The 21707-nt window shown below is 37.3% G+C and overlaps 1 protein-coding gene across 24 annotated transcripts in view; it reads right to left on the reverse strand.

Annotated features, from left to right (window-relative positions):
* NCOR1 (nuclear receptor corepressor 1) overlaps positions 1 to 21707 on the reverse strand; it is a 127996-nt gene that overhangs the window by 59338 nt on the left and 46951 nt on the right. For 17 of the 24 annotated variants that reach the window (XM_080923455.1, XM_080923448.1, XM_080923438.1 and 14 more), the window contains 8 exons: positions 20526 to 20592; positions 17749 to 17921; positions 14614 to 14704; positions 10476 to 10654; positions 9512 to 9566; positions 8256 to 8357; positions 4811 to 4938; positions 7 to 221 (listed from right to left, as the gene is read on the reverse strand). In XM_080923455.1, coding sequence (XP_080779581.1) covers positions 7 to 221; positions 4811 to 4938; positions 8256 to 8357; positions 9512 to 9566; positions 10476 to 10654; positions 14614 to 14704; positions 17749 to 17921; positions 20526 to 20592 — 1010 coding nt within the window. The remainder of the gene's footprint in view (positions 1 to 6; positions 222 to 4810; positions 4939 to 8255; positions 8358 to 9511; positions 9567 to 10475; positions 10655 to 14613; positions 14705 to 17748; positions 17922 to 20525; positions 20593 to 21707) is intronic. The other 7 variants (XM_080923441.1, XM_080923440.1, XM_080923449.1 and 4 more) reach the window with 1 other exon arrangement.

The following is a 21707-nucleotide window of genomic DNA, read 5'->3' on the forward strand; positions in this document are numbered from 1 at the left end:
ACTAACTGGGCTCTGGTGGCGGTGGCAGGGGTGGAGGGGGCTCCTCAGTGGCTGCAGCAGCAGCGCTGGCAGCTGCAGCTTCACTTGTCATGGACCTGGTGATCCGGCCCTTCCGGCGCCCTTGGCTGTTAGCAGTCTTCCGCCCCCTCGGAGTAACCTGCTCTCTCTCCTCAGTTTCTTCTGTTGTGGCTTCTGTTCTGTCCTTTTCCTTGGTTGTTTCTCTGGAAACAAAAGCAAATCAAAGCTTTTGTGATTTAGAAGTATGGATACAGCAAAGAGTATTCTTTAAAAAGAAACTATAAATTTATCCAATCTTTTACTTTTTTTAAACTCCATCTTGTGAAAAACTTTATCATGTGAGATTTTTCAATAGCTTTGACTCAAGATACGACAGAAGACATGTATCATATAATAAGACTTGAACGTTAAACACATTTTGTATTAACCTAAAACCGGATATTCATAAAAAATATATCAAATGATAACAGAACTACCCAGGCCTGCAGTTGAGCAGAAGACTTAATACATAGCAAAGGCAAAAGACCTGAGATTTTGCTTTTGCATAAATTCTGTGAAAGTTTATTCTATGAAATGAAGTTCAGGCAGGTAAATCTTATGACTGGTGCCTATTGTATAATAATAATCTACAATACAAGTCTATTAAATCAGAACCAGGGTTCTGAACTACTTCTAGACATGACTATGTACAAACAAAGCAGTATGGCTTTGTGGTTGGCAGAATGGCTTCTGGGTCAGACTGCCTGAGTTCCTCTAAGACCTGTGATTTACTACCCATGACACAACCTGGAAAAAGATCTGTGAACCTCAGTTTTCTGTTCTGTAAAACAAGATTAGTGACTGTGGTGGTTTGGGTCTGCCTAGGCTAGGGAATGGCACTGTTTGAAGGTGTGGCCTTGTTAGAGTAGTTGTGCCACTGTGGACTTGGGCTTTAAAGCCAGTCTTCTCCTAGCAGCCTTCAGATGAAGATGTAGAACTCTCAGCATCTCCTGCACCATGCCTGCCTGGATGGTGCCATATTTCTACCTTGATGATAATGGACTGAACCTCTAAACCAGCCCTAATTAAATTTTGTCCTTATAAAAGTTGCCACAGTCATAGTTTCTGTTCACAGCAATAAAATCCTAAGATAGCAATAATATATTTCACAGATTAGTTGCAAGGATTAAAGGTATTAACTGAAAGAATTAATAAGGTGCCTGGATCATCATACACATTTTTATTATTATTATTTATTATTATTATTATTGTTGCAAAACTTCTCTCAGTCTATAAAGAGCTTATGTATAATCAAGTACTTAAGAAAATTTAATTCCTGATGAATATTGTTAATAGTATTATTATAAAAATATATTGAGTATCTGAAGAATATTCTCTGAACTACTGATACTTATTATATTTGAAAATACAATAGTTATGGTACTTTGTGTCTGAAAGGACATAAAAGGAGATAAATGTGATCAAATACACTGTGTGTAAGTATGAAATCTACAAAGGATGAGTCAATGTATTTATTAAAGCACACATTTGCAAGAGTCGGTTATTAGTGGAAGATGCCGTTTATTTTCACAATTTATTTCAGGTAAAAGCCTGTTGAGGTTTATCAAGGTATAGATATTCTCTCATAATGAACATATGTTTCAACAATGACTCTATATCATAGTATAAGTTAGAAACACACAAAGAGTTAACTCAGCTGTAGCCATGAGCCACTTCAAACCTGAGCATGCTGGATGCTCTTTTAATCTGGTATGTGGGAAGGATTGATTCAAGATGATTCAAGGCCAGCCTATGCTACAACCTAATGCCTGTTTTAAAAATAAATGTGGAGCTGAGAATGGTAGGGAATGCCTTTAACCCCAGATCAGGGGGCGGAGGCAAAAAGGTTTCTGTGCATTGAAGACCAGCCTATCTAGAGAGTGAATTTCAGAACAGTATGCCTATGTAGACTCTCAAAGAACAAAAAACAAGTAAATGAGCAAACTATCCACCCCATTCTGTTCCCTGCCTATTCCCAAACATGCCCACCATCTCCTGAATAAAATCAAACATGTCCGCTTTCACATAGGCTCTACCAAATGAATTAAAAGGCAATCTACCTTCTACTCCTTCAGTCTAATGAAATCTCAATGCAGAGCTATTCAAACTGGTTCTTCTGCCACATTAGCTGTGAGCGCCTCTTCTTACTATTCACCTAAGGACAGTGTCTTCAAACAAGTCTCAATGCTCTGCTATTTCTACATTTCAAGCTTATGTTTTAAATCCTGTTTGTACCTTGCCCAGTGTTCTCCTTCTTACTTACAGTGTCCAATAATAGGACATATCCTATGCATTTTGTCATCCTCCTAAACCATAACCTAAACCATATACTATTACCTATGAATGCATGCTATGTAACTTAAGCTTTTTATGAAAAAAATTAAGTCACTTTCAGGCAGCTTAAAAACCTGTAACAAAAAAGTAAAACAAACAAAAATAGACCTTTTAAAAAGATAACATTTCTTTATGAGAAGAACCATGACTATATGGTATAAAAATGTTTACCCTGAATCTAAAAACATTTTTTGTTTCGTTATAAGTATCTTCTTAAGGTAGAAATGCACAAATGTCTAACTCTTAATTCTTGTTTTATTTGTTTATGTGTATGAGTATTTCACCTGCATGAATTACATCTATGCACCACGTGCAGCCTGTTACAGAAAAAGGCATCAGAAACCCTGAGACTGAAGTTACAGAATGTTGTGAACTACCACATGGATGCTGAGATTTAAATCTGAGTCTTCTCAAAGAGCAGGTAGTGTTCTTTCTTGCTGGGGAATCTCTCCAGGCCCTGACTTCTTATAAAATCATTCAAGTGACTTATGAGATATTAAATGACAAAGAAAGAAAAAAAAGAAAAAAACAGGCAAAATGTAAATACTTCTAAAGAGTCTATATAAATAACACAATAAAGACTTTTTTTTTAAAGACAAATGAAGGTCTGTGACCCTGGCAGTTTTCTTAGATTAGTTAGATCATGTTGGACTTCATAGAGAAGATTTAAAAGACCTCTCTGTCCATGTGGAAGACATAGCTCCATAATTCGATCTCTGCTGCATGCCCTGCATAAGATATTGTGCTACTGTTCATCAAAATCTTAGGGTGAATGAAGAACACAAGAACACAGGTCCTAAACTCTGATGTATATGACTATTTCAGCTAGGAATGCAAATATATAGTAGTGTGCAACACCTAGCTGTCTAAACTGATAGGAAAGAATTAGAAGTTCAGATCAGATATGACACACCTGGAGCCAGTACTGGGTTTATTATCTCTGGCACTTTGTGTGTCTCTTTGAATATTTTTATTAAGTTCTTTCTTACTGTATTTTGTCTAAATCTAAGGATAAAAGTTTACAGCTCTACCCCCAGATTTCATCTTCTCACCTTTACTAAGTGATTTTTCTCCATAACATCAAACCTCACTGCTTCTGTTACTGGCATGAGAGACTGATCCTTGACTCTTAGTATCTGTTCTGTGATCAATGGCTATGACATTCATGCTCATTCACTTGCACATTTCAAATTTTGGTTTATACACTCAGTTCTATGTAGCTGTGCTTATTCCTTATTTATTTTTTCTTTTATTGGATATTTTCTTTAATAGCATTTCAAATGTTATGCCCTGTGATGGTTTGCATTTGCTTGGCCCAGGGAGTGGCACTATTAGAAGGTGTGGCCTTGTTGGAGGAAGTGTGTCACTCTGGGGCTGGGCTTGGAGACCCTCCTCCTAGCTGCCTGAGGATGTTCAGTCTGTTCCTGGCTTCCTTTGGATGAAGATGTAGAACTCTCAGCTCCTCCAGAACCATGCCTGCCTGGATGCTTCCATGCTCTCGCCTTGATGATGATGGACTGAACCTCTGAACCTGTAAGCCAGCCTCAATTAAATGTTGTCATTTATAAGACTTGCCTTGGTCATGGTGTCTGTTTATAGCAATAAAACCCTAACTAAGACATCCCCTTTCCTAGTTTCCCTTCAGGAAACCCCCTATCCCATCCCTCTTCCCCTGCTTCTATGGAGGTGCTCCCCCACCCACCCACCCACAATAAATACCTTTAAAGGTACAAACTACTGAAATACACAATGGCCTAGAAGGCTATTGGGCTAAATAAAAAAAAAAAGCCACACAGACTACAAACCTGGTAAACTTTGGCTCTTAAACATTCTGCAAATGGTTAAGTGTTAAAGACTTGGTCCTAATGGGTGCTGTTTAGAAGTGTTGGAAGAGATAGAACCTAGTAGGTCTTTATGTCAGTGTTAGCATGAAGGAAATAATGACAGGCAGATCTTTTAAGTTTAAAACCAGCCTGATCTATAGTGAGTTTAACACCAGCCAAGGCTACACAAAGAACCCATCGAAAACAAAACAAAATAAAGCAAAGCAAAAGCTACATGTGCACGTGTACATGTAATATTCCTACAATATAAGACCATTAAGTCAAACATTCTATTTACTAAAATATGTATTTCTTTCTTCATTTTTGTTTGTTTTGTTTGAAACCCTGGGTGTCCTGGAACTCACACTATGGACCAGGCTGACCTAGAGCTCACAGAGGTCACCCTGCCTCTGCCTTCCCAAGTGCTAGGATTAAAGGCATGTGCATGCCACCACTGCATGACTAATACTGCAATCTTAATCATGTCAAGAAAATGTCAAAGCATATATTCCTGTGGACTCGTACCACATATTTACATGGGTACTAGATACAGCATCAGATCAGAAACTATAACCTGTATCTAACCCTCCACTCACTTAGAGTCTTCCTTCTCATCTTTTTCTTCATCATCCTTCTTTTCTTCTTCCTTTTTCTCTATTTTTTCTGCTTTATCCTCTTCTTTTTCTTCTACTTTTTCTTCTTGTGAGGGACGGGCAATCTGCTGCTAGAACACACCATCAATTATAAAACACAAAAGTAAAAGAAATCAAACTGTATGGCAAATTAAAATATTCTCTTGGAACAATATTATTGGGAGAATCCCATTTACAGTAGTTGATGGGGACACTAAAAATAAACCTAACCTAAGAATAAAAGAAGGAAACTCTACAATAAAGAAAACAAGGGCTGAAGAGACGGCTCAGTGGTTAAGAGTACTGACTGCTCTACCAGAGGTCCTGAGTTCAATTCCTAGCAACCACATGGTGGCTCACAACCATCTGTAATGGGATCTGATGACCTCTTCTGGTGTTGTCTGAAGACAGCGTCAGTGTACTCACATACAATAAGTAAATAAATAAATAAACGAACAAATAGAAAACAAGAATAAAATAAAGCAATACAATACAGAGAACAAGAAAGACCTCCCGTGTGCAGACATTACAATGGCAATGCTAATGAAAGTGACCTAAGGAATCAGCATAATTCCCAGCAGAGCTCCAATGACTTTTTTGTTGTTTGTTTTGTTTCGAGACAGGATTTCTCAGTGTAGTCCTGGCCATCCTGGGACTTGTTCCCTATTTCTTAGTGTCGTAGTATTCCTACTGTTTTTGTGTAAAAACACACATCTTTTCTAACACTGTGAGCCACACCCACTAAACTTCCTGAAGGCAAAAGGCAAAGATGGCCTCCTTCCCTATAGGCACTGCCTCCTGACAGAAGCCCACATTCCTCTCATCCTACACTGTGCATGCTGCTCATCCACTGGACTTCATCGCAGCAATCATCATTATTCTATCAATTTTTCAGAGTCTATCAAGATTTAATGCCATAATTCTCTCACTTGTATATGACCTAACCAATTTTACTTGCATCTGGATATTACTAAAAAAAAAAAAAAAAAAAAAACACAAGATATCAGGTGACTTTGAAATTCGTTATCTTGTAACTATAAAATGATTTTACAATTGAGAATGCTTTTCTCAGCTCTGACTTCATATCATTAACAGGAGGTAGGCACAAGACTTGTTTTAAATGCTAACAACCTAGCATTTATATATATATATATATAAATCTTTGAAAGAAGGAAGAAAGGAAGGAAGGAAGGAAGGAAGGAAGGAAGGAAGGAAGGAAGGAAGTTCAAATGCTAATAACCCAATCCCAGGACAAATAGATCATCAGTCTGTTGCTCTGAAGCAGCAAGATGGCATGCTAAGGGCAAAGTCTGCTTTTTCTTTAGGATGTTATATGTGATCAATAAAATGATTCATAACTCAAAAACATGATAGGTCATAGCAATGAAACATAAGATAAGAAAGGGTTAAAATTTCCCATAGAACTCAATGATACAAATAATCTTCTTTCCCTTATTCTTCATTGTTTTTAAATCCCCCATATTCCCTGCTACCTGAAACCTAGACAAGCTCTGATTTCAGTTCCCTGATATTGGGTGGTAACAAGCAAACACACTGCTGCACCAGCCCAGACAGTGGCAATAAGGCAGCGGTTCCCAACTCTCAGAAACTGTGGAAAGGACCACAGTCTGCTCAAGTGCAGGGAGACTTCTAGAGGATAGCTCACCATTTTGCATACTGGTAAAGTAGTGGTCGTAGCAAAGCCAGCAGAGATCTAAGTCTTACTTGTGGGCAATTTGATGAAGACCTATCCTAACACTGACATTAAAGAGAAGGAAATACATCTGGTTTAAACAAGAGGCGGCAGAAGTTCCTTTACTTCCGGGCAAATCTATAAGAGACCCACCAGCATATGTGGTTTAGGATGTGAGAGGTTCTAACCTTGACAGTCCTGACAGGCTGGCTGCAGCTGAATAGGACAATTCAAAAGGAAACTTTCTTTAAATGCCTTCAACAGACACAGCAGTTCTTGTCTGTGTTTCTCTTTCCTTTAAAACTGGTAATACAGTCAAGTAAACCAGTTTCGTTCAGCTAGGGAGACCCACCTAGCATGAAATAAGATTATCTACAAATTAAAAAAGCATAATTTAAAACCAAATAAAAATTTTAAAAAATAGGTGTCTGTACTCAGTGTGAGCAATGCCCGGGGGCTCTGGAGCAGCATCAAGCACTGCTGTACCGAACTGCATTCCTAGTCTATTTGTATTAGCCAAAAGTTCTCAAGTTAAGCCACTTAGTGCAAAATGACTGAGTTATCCAATACTGTAATGAAAATGCAGAACTACTTTATTACCAGGCATGTTTTCTTATAAATGTATTCAGATAATAAACAGAAAACGTTTTAAGGTAACTAAATTTCAGACTAACTTTCCAGAGAGCAAAAGCTACCAGTCAACAAAAGTACACACTGGTGTCAGCAATAACAACAACAAAGACTACTACGTATGAGGCTTTCGGCAGCACACGTTTCCATATTGATGCTAGCATATACATAGCACTGTTGCCAACCACAAATGCAAGAAAAAAACATTCTAAGCACAGGCACACTGAAAAGGTAAGGGTATAAAGCCCTTGGCATTATACTCAAATTCTATCCTCTCTAAAGCATTCTTGCTAAGTATTGATTACTTAACAGTTTAGACAGACTTCCTTCCAACTTCAAAACTACTAAATGATAAATACGTTTCTGGATACACTCAGAGATAAAATATGCAGGTGTAAAGACAGAGAATCAGTATCAACACAGAGGAAAAGCAAAAAATCCTGAAAAAAGAAACCAAGTATTTGAAAATGAAGAAAGTGTTATTTAACAATGGCTTGTGTGACAGCTCTGGTCACAAACAGGCAATATAAAAACCCTGGCTGCAGTATACCAGGTGTGAGTCAATGTTTGAAATTACACCACATCCTAACAAAACAAATTCTTTTGTTTCCTTTTTTAAAAAAAGATATGTGTGTGTGTGTGTGCACACTCGTGTGTATGTACACGTGCACCAAGGACACCAGAAGAGTGCAGACATCAGGTATCCTGAATGTAGGAGTTATAGGCAGTTGTAAGCAACCTTACTCCAGGTGATAGGAACCAAACTGGGTCCTCTGAAGAGCATTCAGTGCTCTTACATAATATTCTTAGTTGACCTTTATTTTTAATGTATGTGTGCCTCTGTACAGACATGTGCAAGCCCAGGTGCTACTGGAGGCAAAGAGAGTACATCTGATCTCCCAGTTGGAGTCACAGTGGCACTAACAACAAAACCCTGCAAGAACAGTTTGTACTCTTAACCTCCACGCTACCTCTCCAGCCCAAGCATATTTTTAATTGTGGATTGCAAATAACACCTATCTGAATATTCTTTGGTCTTCATATTTCCATCAACTTTGAAATATTTACTTAGTAAAAATAATATACCTGATTTCTGCCTCTGCGTTTTCCATAATTCCTTCTCACAAGAGCTTTATAATTCTCATTTTTCTTGGTTAAATAGTAATATAAAACACAATCAGGCACACTCTGTAATAAAAGAAAGTTTTATTTAATGTTTTATTTTAATTCTGTAATAAAAATAGCTGAAATTTTTTGCATTTCATGTTTAAATATAAATAAATAAAAATTTAAAGACAAATTTCTAGTGTAACCAAATCATAAATTAAAAACAACAAAACTGCATGGCCTCAAGTTAAAGCATAGCTAAGCAAGACAGACAAGAGAACTAGTATACGAGAAATCTGCAACTGTCTTCATCCAAATTATGCTGATGATACTGGAAATATTCAGTGTGGTCTTATGAACTGGCAATTACTCTACTATATATGTAATTGCTCAAAAGTGTCTCTTATGATATTTTAATCAAAAACATCAAAGCCACTTGACTACAAAGCAAAGAAGCAAAAGGAAATCAGGACTGCTGCTTTAGCCAGAGAACTAGTGACCTTTAAAACTCTAAGTAATTACTACTGTGTTCTTTGGGGACAGACACTAGATCACTGTTGAGAAAAGGATGAAAAAGCAGCTTTTGGTTCTCTGATAAAATCTACATTCACTTAATTTCTTTCTTGTTGTTTTATTTTGTTTTCCATGGCAGGTTTCTCTGTGTAGCCCTGGCTATCTTGGAACCCGCTCTGTAGACCTGGGTGGCCTTGAACTCAGAGATCCTTCTGCCTCTGCCTCCACACTGCTGGGATTAAAAGTATATACCACCACCTCCTGGCTACTTAAAAAACAAATGTGTTTGTGCTGTTTGAGACAGGGACTCAACTACGTAGTTCTGACTGGCCTGGAACATACTATGTAGACAAGGCTAGCCTTGTTATCTCTGCAATGCTGATACCACCAATATTATCCGGCAATATTTGTTTCTTGTTTGTGTGTGTGCACATATGTAGGCATATGTAGAAGCCAGACATGTTAAGGTCACCCTGAATTAGAATTACAACTGGTTGTGACCATTTTATGTGGCTCTCTGCAAGTGCTGTATGGCTTCTTAGCCTGTAGCCTCTCCAGCCCCGTGCTTAGGATTATAATTATCATTTTACACATTAATAAAACTACCAGGATGTTTTCATCTATCACAGTCCTTTGTAAATTCAGTTCTAATTAACTGACAGAATTAGAAAAAAAATCCAAATATATCACAAGCCTAAATACACCTCAGTATTTTTTCTTACCTTCCTTTCCAAATAGGATGCAATTAGTCCAAAGTTTTTTGGATGCTGGATAAACCTGAGTTTAAAAACAGAAACAGTACTGAGATACATCACTCAGCCCAAGAGGACTTCTAAAACAGCATAGATTCCCCCAGAGGCCTGGGAAATAACAAAGAAAACATGGGTACAAAAATCAAAGAGGCAGAAGATGGAAAGGAATGCTGTGAATTGCTGTTTTCCGGACATGACATCATCATTGCACACATAAACTCAAAGCGGACGTCACCTGCACACGACCTATGCCACTATCAAGTCCTTTTCACATTCCAGCAAGACTGAGACCCAATCTCAGTGGAGGAACTACTGCCATTGAATGGCTGATAATGAAGGGGACAGCTATTTTTCCTGTTACATAGTTGGCAATGCTTTAGGAAATAACCTCATGGCCAATCAATAGGTCACATTTTTAAAAAATAAACAAAAATTGAAAGTGAATGTTAGGAAGAAGTTGAAAGGGAGTAGAAGAGATGGGAGAGAGAGTAATGAGATGAATATAATAAAATAAATCATATGCAATTATGAAATTATTCAAGATAAACAGAAATGTAACCCTGACTGTCCTGGTGCTCACTGTGCAGACCAGGATGTCTCTGGAATGCTAGAATTAAAAATGCACACACCACCGCACCCTGTGACTGCTAAATAATTACAGGAAACTGCCCACTTGAACCTAGTTATTGTCAGGCACAGAAACTTGTCCTATAACAAGCCTCCAAAAATTAATCTGAACTGCACCCAAGTTTAAGAATCTTTCTGTTAACCACTATCCTTTCTACAAGCTTATAGGAAGGTAAGTGTATACTTCTCACAGTATTTACTCCAATGGCAAGTTGGAATAAAAGCTTTGTAGAAAAAGTTCACTCTCACGTAAATGCCAAACACTTTTACTAACTTCTATAAGAGAATAATTTAACAGTTAAATTACTTGTCCTTAAAGATCTCCTTTTCATGGTCAGTCCAAACATTCATGAACTGTCTGTCTTTATGAACCTTCATTGGGTCCTCCATAAGCCCATTCATATTGATGAACTTGACCCTTCTTTGTTCTGCATCAAACATCATAGGTGGAATCACAGAAAGTTGCCGCATTTGCTTCTCATTATTCTGCAAAAAATAAATGCAGTTTAGTTGGGACAATATTAAAATTTTAAGGGAATGTAGACTTTAACAGTTAAAAAATCTGTGACTTAATGACAATGTCATACATCATAATTATAGCATGTCTTATATGATTATTTCTAACACATTTATACTAAATTATATGAATTACAGAGAATTCACTTAAAAACTACTACTTTTGGGTTGGTTCTGTTTGGATTGATTTTGTCTGTCTTTTCTTTCCTTTTTGGACATTGTCCCTATTGCTCAGCGTGCCCTCAGATTTGCAATGATCCTCAGTGCTGAGATGGGTTACAAGTATGAGGTGCCATGCCTAGCTTAGTCTTTACTTTTCTGAAAATTTCTTATAGGGCAGATATTCTGGAAATAATGAAATTTTAAATCTAGAAGACAGAAAATAATATATTGATAAAGTAGGCATCCTATGAAACAGCCATTTTAATGTTTTAATATATAATAAATAGTCTCATTTAAATACCAGTCTTAACATCATTTTATTTTATTTTATTTTAAAGTTGTGTATTCAGATGCATGTGGAGGCCAACGACTATCTTCAGGAGTTTTCCACACTGTTCATTACCTTATTCATTGAGGTAGCGTCTCTTATCTGAACCCACAGCTTGCCTAAGCAGGTTAGTCTTACCAGGTATCCTTTTAAGCACTGAGCTACATACAGACAGGCCACCACACCCAACCTGTCATCTACAGACTCTGGTCCTTACATTTGCCTAGCAAGGGTTTTATCCACTGAGCCATTTCCAGATTGTTGTAAAGAAAAGACTATTAGCATCATTTCAGAAAGAGAAAAACAAGTAACAAAGGTAATAAGATCTTCTTAAATTATTTAACTCACATATTAAATACTTCTAGCTAACTTTATATAATCCATCAAAAATTTAAGATTGTTATCACTGTAAATTAAGCTGGTTTAATATACTACATATGTATGACTTTTCCCAAAGTATAACTTAAGATGTTTATAAACACAAGCTTGCATAGAAAAATAAAACAAAATTGCTTATAAAACTATAGTGTTTATATAAAAATAAGCTTTTTTTTCCCCTCTAAATTGTCAAGTCTTACTAAGTGTCTAGCTACAGGGGCTATTTTCCACAGTTTGAAGGTCAGTATTTGGATTGACATATTAGCTGGGAATCACTTCAACTGATAAGCTTTTTTAGAATGCTTTCAGATGTAGCCTAATGAAATTCACAAAAAAGCAAGCAAAAAACTTTAATGCAGATATAGTCATTATAGAAATTATAGTTATAAATTTCAATGGTTGTCAATCGTGAATTTTCCAGGTTGATTTTAACAGAAATATAGAACGATAGTGGTACCTTAAAGCTCCTGAGTGTATCACTTGCACAAAGAGCACACAAGATTATATGAATTATGTATTAGGATTTCAGAAAATATATTTCAAATATAACTACAATATATTGCAAAAAAAGTGTATGTCTTCTATTCTAAATGGAAATGATTCTAATGTGCTCAGGAACACTGTTATAAAGACTAATAAAAAACTAGAAAGAAAGAAAGAAAGGAAGGAAGGAAGGAAGGAAGGAAGGAAGGAAGGAAGAAAGAAAGAAAGAAAGAAAGAAAGAAAGAAAGAAAGAAAGAAAGAAAGAAAGAAAAGAAAAGGCTGAGAACAACTGACCATTATGTAACAATGCATGGAAATGTCTGCCTTCTACATTGCTGTAGCTGAGTATTACAATCCTCTCCCAAAGGTAACACACTCCATGAGATCAAAAAGCACTTGAGATCTTGTCCTCAGGAAAACATTCTCAGAAGTGAGAAAGAGGACAAAACCACAAGCTCACATTTATTATAACTGGCACAATCCTAAGAACTGGGGTAGCGCGTAGACGCCATTGCAGGACTTTCTGCCTCCTGCATGGCTCGAGTGCCTGAAATTTACAAGTAATATAGGAACATATGACACACTATGAATAGGTCCAACAGACGCTTTAATACCAGCACCAATTCAAATGCACACTCTATGTGAACAAGATATCTCCACACCCCAAAGATAACTCATACAAACTGCTTCTAAAATGTGGATTAAATAAAATATACAGGCAGTATGTACAAACTAATTAAAATTTTTCTCTCCCTCACCGGAAATCTAACTTGGTAAGATTGAATAATTTGACAGTTTACTCCATGACTTGAATCCAATACCTAGAGCAAACTAACTTGTAACAGAGGCCTGTAAAAATGTAACTTGATTCAATGGATAAAGGAAAGAACATAGAATTCTGGAACAAGAGTCACTAGTATGGCCACCTGATTCTGCTACCCACAGCACTGTGGCCCTGTACCTACTTGTGCCTTAGTTTCACCATTTGTATAGTAATAACTAGAATCTCTTTCTTATATTTTAGTTTAGTGAGATAATATTTAATGTATTTATCAGAGCAATTTTTAAATACCAGGTCCACTCTTCAATACAGTAACCGTATAGTAATCTACTACTACAACTTGATCAAAATACTCAAAGAAAAAGAAGGTATGAGTAGATGGGTAGAGATCAAAGAGGACAGGTTCATGACACCATTTCTTTTTATTTTCACTCTATGTGCATGAGTGTTTGTCTGCACATGTGTCTGTGAGTGGGTGCCAGACCTCCTCAACCTGGAGTTACAGACAGTTGTGAGCTGCCATGTGAGTGCTAAGAACTGAACCTGGGTCCTCTAGAAGAGCAGCCAGTGCTCTTAATTACGCTCCAGCCCCTCACATCCATTATTTTTTACTTGTTAGTGTACTAAAAACATGAAAGCACTGGTTTTACATACCTGATTTGTAACTCTTTCAATAATTTAAACTAAATCTACCTTAATTTTTCAAATGAATTACTACTTGGATATTTAAGTTCTCAAAAAAAAAAAAAAAAAAAAAAAAAACTCTACCCTTAAAAGATTACATATTATTTATGTAACTATATGTTTACACAAAGCATTTATTTTTAAAATATACAACTATAAATAATTATCCTTAGGTGAAAACCACAGCAAAAATAGCTTTCAATTTTTGAAACAAAATTTCAGAAACTCTGTATCAAAGAAACCAAAGTAAGCAGCTTTGGACTCTGTGATAGGAAACTGAAGCCTGCTGTTATTCTGTCTCCGTACCACAGGCTATACTTGAAAACTCTTGTGTCCTGACATTTTTTTCATCTCTCTACAGAGATAAACCCGCCTCTGCCTCCAAGTGATGGGGCTGAAAGCTGGTGTCACCATGCCCAGCTACTATCCTTGTTTGATTGCTTTTGTTTTTGATTATTTTGATTTGTTTTGCTTGAGACAATGTCTCATTAAGCAGTCCCAGCTGAGCAGAACTTGCTAGACCAACTTTCAGAGATCAGCCTGTCCAAGCCTCTGGGATGAAAGGCATGCACCACAGGAGAGGGGTTTTGTTTTGCTAAATTATGTGTGTGAGTACAGGTGCTCTCTCTCAGGCCAAAGACAACAATCAGATCTCCTGAAGATGCAGTCACAAACAGTTGTGAACATCCTGCTGCTCTGTGTTTTAAGAGGTAAACTCAGGCCTGCCAGAAGATTGGTAAGAGTGCTTTAGTTTGGGTTAGTGTTTAGTCCTCCAGTGGTCATTTTCTATAAACTGTCTTGCTTGTATAACTATCTTAGCCTGGGACAATTTACCTGCCTGTAGATGTACATATACTGAAGTCACTACTCCAGTTCACCACACCCTTTGGAGAACAAAGCAGAAGCTCACTTCCACACTGAGTTCATCTCCTAGTCCCTGCTGTCTCCCCACTCAGTACTCATTCATGCATGACCCTAAGTCTCTAGAATACTTCGAGCTCTATTACCTAAAGTAACCTCAATTACATACTGATCAGCATTTACACCCCTGAGCTATAGGACTAAAATGCTTATGTAATTAAAGAATTAACTTGAATTAACCAATTTTCTTACCTCCTGCTCAGAAAGACCATCAATAATTTCAGAAATCTCATGCTCACTCCTAGCAATGGTGGCTGAAAGACCAGCTCCCCTCTGACCAACTCTAAATATGAAGAAGAAATACAAATATATTTAAAAGCTTTTTAGGAAGACATAACAAATTAGTATGAATACTGGAACCATCAGACCAAGCTGGCCCCTAACTCAGAGATCTCCCTGTCTCTGCCTCCAAATGCTAGAATTAAAGTGAGACTTCAAAAATAAACTATTTTGTAATTGTTCTTTGAAACTTTTTTCACATGAACAATTTATCTTGATCATATCCACCTTCAGTTCCTCCCTCCTCCCATTCAGGATCTCTACTGGAGTTTGGTTTAGTTTTCTATGTATCCCACTGGGTTCAGTTTGTGCTATATGAAATGATGACTGATGCTGGGTTGATCATGTATAAATCTGTACATATACCTACAGCTTCTTAAGTTCATTAGTAAAATATCTAAATCATGTCCATGTCCACACAATAAGACATAGGATGAGACATTTTGTGTGTGTGTGCACACATGTCTGTAATGCAGGCATGCCTGTAAATGTGTGCAGATATTGGGTGTCTCCTTGATCACTCTTTATTAAATGGAATTTTTTTCCTAAACCAATAGAAAATCAAAAAACAAAAACAACAACAGCCTGAGATTCAGTGAATACTTTCAAGAGGTACATGAGTCACTACCAAATTGGCAACAACTAAAGTGCTAAGAGATTTAAGTTACAAGTTGGACTGGGGATACAGCTCAGCTGGTAAAGTGTTTGCCCTACATGCATCAGGACGTGGGTCTGATCACTAGCACCACAGCAAAAAGACAAAAAGGTTATATATTCTAGTTAAAATAGTGCAATGAATAATGGGGAACCTGTATTTAAAAAGAAATTATTGATGTCATGTCTATATTTTTGTCTGCATTCTAAATAATGACAGAGCAAGCTTAGAAAAATACACTGCACATTTCTAAAATATAAGAAAAATTACCAAAAAAGAAAATCAGTTTTAAGATGCTTGTAAGTTTGTATGGGCATTACTGATGAGGTTTCATTCATACTGATTCTCTAAGCATAAAAGCAAATCAAAATACAAAATGTGGTTCACTCCCAGCACCAGGGAAGCAGAGGCTGATGGATCTCTGTAAGACTTAAGACAGATCTCTATAGCAAGTTTCAGGACAGGCAAGGTTACATAAAAAGACTGTCTTTAAAATAAATAAATACATTGAATCAAAAATTATCTACTAAATGCCCAAGAATTTTTTAATCTTATTTTTATTTTATGTGTATGGGTGTCTTGCCTACATTTATGTCTGTGTACTACACACTTGCCTGGAAACAACCAAGGCCAGAAGAGGGCAACAGATCACCTGCAACCGTAACTCTGCAGAAACAGCAAGTACTCTTAACCACAGAGCCAACTTTTTTCATCCCCATAAACTTCCTGGATTCAATAATCAATTTCATGGTGTTTCATTATGTTTGATTATTAAGGAACAGTCAGGTCTGTTCTTGTTAACTGTCATTTTGAAGAAAATTGGTGCTTTCAAGAATTAAAGGCTTAAGATGAGGGAGGATTTGGCTCAATTGGCAGAAATGTAGCCTAGCATAAACAAAGCCCTGGATTCAATCCACATCACTGTATAAACTAGACGTGGTGACACACAGGAACTTATAAGGCTAGCACTTGGAAAATAGAACCAGAAGAACCACAGCCGCGTAGTAAATAAAACACCAGCTACTGAATTACTCCAGATCCTGTCCCAAAGGGGGGAAAAAGAATTAAAGACGCAGGCCACAGAAATAGCTCTGCAGTTTAAGAGAACTGGAAGCTCTTCCAAAGGACCAAGGTTCAGTTTCCAGCACCTACAACATGACAGCTCACATGTGGCTGTAACTCTAGTTTCAGGGAATCCAAGGCCTTCTTCTGGCCTCCATGGCCACCAGACATGTACATGGTATAGACATACACACAGGAAAAACATTAAAGAAAATATTCACTTAGATTGGACATACAAAATAATATTAAATTCACTAAGAAATGATCCTCAGAGCTGGCAAAATGGTTCATGGGGTTGCTATCAGATCTGATGGACTGAAGCTAATCCTACTAGGTGGAAGCAGAGAACCTACTCCCACAAGTTGTCCCCTGACCTTCACATCAGTATTTACTATGACAATTGAGCCTCCCACAAAAAAACCCTCAAAATGAATAATAAGTATAATTTTTAAAACTTAAGCTCAAAATTAAAATTTCTTGCAGGCAGTGGTAGAGCATACCTTTAATCCCAGCAGAGGCAGAGGCAGAGGCAGAGGCAGAGGCAGAGACAGTCAAATCTCTTCAGTTTGAGGCCAGTCAAGATAGAATCTGAAGACAGCCAAAGCTACACAGAGAAACCCTGTCTCAAACAACAAACCATCCAGTCCCTTACCTGCCACAGCACTTGGAAGAGCAGGCCCTGCACCTGACCTGAGCAGCACAATAGAGCGGTCCTGCTGGCAAGGCCTCAGCAGAGGGCATGAGAGTGAGAGAGACAACTCTGCCTCTTGCCTGAAGCATTGGGTGAGCTAGCTGAGGCAGTGCTGGAGAGCCCTCCCTGGTGGTGTGGGTGCAGGAGAGCTGGCAGGCTTATTAGCTCAGATAACACTCAGGCTCAGACACAGGGCTTTGAGTTGGCCCATCCCAATATCTACCCCATCAATGAACAGCTGGAGCACTAGAAGGGGCTGGTCCTATAGATCAAAAGCAGAAGGATCTCCATGGCACAGGGCAACAACAGGATATCCGAGAGAAGTCCCAGTGAGGATCCAATATTGATAGTATAGCAGAGGCCAGAGACCTTGATTCAGGCCAATGGCTCACTACAATGAAGTATAGACAAAGGGTGTTCTGTGGGACACACTCTGACACACCACACCTTCTTCCACAATGAGATTTCCATTTTCTCTTGGGGGCGAGGGTGGAAGACAGGTACAAAGGGAAGGGGAACATGAGTGGAAATGAGGTACATAATATGAAATCCACAAAGAATCAATACAAAGTTAAATTTAAAAAATTTTATGATTTGAAGGGGAAAAAAAATCACAATTACTAAACATCAAACTACATACCGCTGAAATCTTTCTTGCTGTTCTCTTTGTTTTCGAATTTCTGGAAACTGCTTCTCATAGTATTCCCTTGTTTTGCTTTCTTTTGCTTTCCTCCGGGGATTATTTTCTATTCTGTCCACTTTTTTCTCCCATGCCTCCATGAGCTGATCATAACGCTGGCAGATTTTTTGTTCCTATTAAACACCCGTAGCAAATTAATAACAATTAAACTGAACTCATGATTTGGTAAGCCTAACCCTTTAAAATATATTCCATTTCTTAAACTGAAAACAGAAGTACATTTGGCTTGTATGACTCAATATGGATAACAGTTTGTTCTTGGTCTAACGGGAGAGATGGAGCCACTTCCTTAGATGAACTCACCAAGAATACTTTCCCTGGAGACTTTACTAACCATTAGCACTATACAAATTAACAGACTCATTGACAACAAACACTAGCAGTGGCTGACAGTTATTTTTACTTTCCTGATATGCCTTGCCCAAAAAAAAAGAAAAAAAGGAAAAAGGAAAACATTTACATAGTTCATCATCTAATTCAGTGGTTCTCAACCTTCCTGGTGCTGTGACCTTTTAATTCAGCTCCTCATGCTGTGGTGCCCCCAACTATAAAATTATTTTTATTGCTATTCCATAACTGTAATTTTACTTGTTATGAATCGTAATGTAAATATCTGTGTTTTCTGATAGTCTAAGGTTACATCTGCTGTGATAGGGGTTGCTTGAGCGCAAAGGGGTCACAACCCACAGGCTGAGAAGCACTGTTCCAATCAATCTCAAAGACAGCTATTGTATGGTCCCTGTCCATACTGCCAGAGAAAACATGCACCTTTAACAGTTTCTCTATTACTAGAGGTTTTTCACACTTTTTTTTTTTTTTGTTGCTGTTAACTAGTCAATCTTTTTGATAGCACAGAAAAAGCTGGAATTAGCTATTTATCCATCATCATAAAAATAAATCTGGTAAAAACATGAAAAAAATTAATACTATGTTTAAATAAGTGAATTTAAAAGGCAGAAGAACTCTCCATTATGGGTAGAGAACTATGTAAATATCTGATAGTGGAGAAAAGAAAGTAAGGCCTTAGGGACACTGCTAGCATTAGGAGAGTATTTCTTCCTCACACATTCCCTCATCACTCCTTCCAATATCCATTTATTTGCCTTTTGTGCACTTCACATTTTCTCTGTTTCCTCCCACCTCCTTAATTCAAGTCAACACCGTCATCACCCAGAGTGAAGCAAACATCTAGCAAATGTGGTTCACATCATTTCTGTTGCTTTCCAAAGCAGAAGAGATGGAAGCCAGGGCCTGGCTCATGCTAGGTCAGTGTTCAGATCTTCCCATGAATTCTCACTGTTGCAACCAGATGCAAATTCTTTTGCTGTTTGATACAGGGTTTCCTCTATCTGGAGATGGCCTCAGACCCACTAGGTAACTTAATCATGACTTCTGTTCTCCCTGCTTAAACCTACTGAGTGGGGATTACAGGCATGTGAAACCATATAGTTCATTTGGTACTAGTGATCCAGTCCAAGGCTTCCTTCGTGTTAGGCAAGTACTATACCACTGAGTTACATCTGCAACCCCAGATGTAAATAATTAAAATACAAACCTGAACCTCATACCTTAGTTTAAAAGCATATTAAGTGCCCTGAGAATCTAATACAAAATGGTGAAGGTGACCTCCAGCCTCCTCATCAAGCGTCCCACTACCCAGCTCACTCACTCTAACTCAGCGAGTTCTAAGCCTGTCATAGTATTTTATTTTATCTGCGTATGTACATTTGCAGTGTGCTGGCTTTCCTGTTTAGTGGCCCTTCTTGATTCATATCTGCTTTAGACATCCCACTTTACACTCTTGCAGTCATTTTTCCCTAAGAGAAAATGGTATGGCTATCTCATTTGCTTTTCTGGAATAATACATGGAACACTGTCCACAACTGATAAACATTTATTAAACAAAGCAGTAAACACACAAGCTACAATTATCCCAAAGCATGAAAAAGTTTATGTGCCAGTGATTACATTACTAGGACTAATTTATCAAATACCACAAATACAATAAAATGAATGAACAAAACAGCTGGTTTCTCACTTAGTAAGTTCTTGGGAAGAAAAAAAAATATTCAACCCCAGTTATTTAAGATAGTATCTAAAAGACTAGTAAATATGAACTAAGAAATTTTACACCAAATAAAAGCTGCTGTTTCTTGTGTTAAGCTGTTAGGCCATTAAACATAAGGTAAAGTTCATTTTTAACACAGGTTCAAGGAACTTCATTAAAAATCTGAACGTAAATGTGTCTGTAAAATTAGCATTACAAAAATAAGAATATTTTCCAAAATTTAATTTTTATGATTATCACCATAAAACTATTAGACAGTGAACTGTGTAATTAAATGAGAAACTATTCCAGTGTGAAGACTGAACAGTTTTTCCTAAGGACAGAAGAGTAAGATCTCATTGGCATGACCATAACTTACCGATATTGTTTGAGCCCTAACAGACTGAAAGCACATCATCCTACTTAGCCTTTTTTTTGACTACTCACCATTTTGCTGAATGAAAATATTATATAGATAACTAATAAAAATTAATCTGGTAGCGATGTTACATGTGGTATTACGGTAAGTCACACATACAGTAGTTACTTCCTAATCAGCACTTGTTCTCAATACAGCCAAGGCTCCATCGCTACTGGGAAAGGGAGAGACTGCCTGAATGACATGGGTGGAAAGCTGTACAGATTTCAGTTAACAAGGATAGGACCTCACCCTTTGTTTTCTTGCATGATTTCTTCTTTTAAAAAATAAAATGAGTTTTTTCCTCATCACCTGGTTTCTAGAAGAGAAAAATATGGTTGCAGAACATTAAGAAAAAGCACAACTTAATGACGTGTTCCCTTTCTCCACACACTGGAGACAGGCAAACCACTTAAAATTTTATGGTGCAATCAGAGTTAACCTTAATTTATTTTTCACCCTGCAAAATAAAACTCCATAATTTTTCCAACTGGGACTAAAAGTCCTGCCATTCTATAACAAGATAGTCCAGTTAATATTTAATTCATGCATCTAATTTTAAGACATTATTTTCAAATTATAATTAAGGGATAACTAATTCTTAAGAATTCTCATGATACATCATCTTTGAATATACTCTGAAAAAGGGAAGTAAAAGGAAAAAAAAACCTTTAGCAGGTACTTCCCTTGTAAAAGGAGAATGCACACCAACATACTTAGAAAGAGGTGACTTCTGCTCAAAACAGAAGGTTTCTCTTCCACAGATATGATACAACAGACTCTAGAGCAACAATCTGACAAGACAAAATTTTCTCACATGTCTTAATGTAACAACACCGCTTTTTAAGTTGGAAGCACTGTGATCTAAAACAATTTCATGCAGGTTCAAATATATAAATATTTATACCCCACCTACTTCCAGAAATAACTTCAAGTGATTGTTCAGACATAAATACAAAGCCAATGAAAGTAGAAATAAACGTATGGCTTATCTGTCACTCAGGACTAACAATGACACTGGCTTCACTCAAATATGCACAGACATCAGCAGCCTCACGTATGATAAAGAGTCAAGAGACTGGAAGAAGTTTTAAAAGGCACACCTGATACTTCATACAAAGCAAATGTTAGTGAACAGTTACTCAATGATTTTTGCAAATGTGTGCCTCTGAGTACTTCAAAAGGAACATACAGTGGCCCATCACTCCATGCCAGTTTATTCTTATTGCAATCATATGCTACTCAAGAGTAAATGTCACCCAGGAAATAAAACGTTAAATATTTACTGAGAATTTAAGTGAAGTCAGCTGGTCAGTAACCCATCTCAGCACAGTTTAACACAAGCAATGTGGAGAACATAAAATAAACCAAACAGTGTAGCTTTCCAGCTTACAATGAGGGAGAGAAGACAAAACACAAACTGAAGCTTTGAGG

Source organism: Micromys minutus (genome assembly GCF_963924665.1).
Source record: "Micromys minutus genome assembly, chromosome: 10".
Lineage (NCBI taxonomy): Eukaryota > Metazoa > Chordata > Mammalia > Rodentia > Muridae > Micromys > Micromys minutus.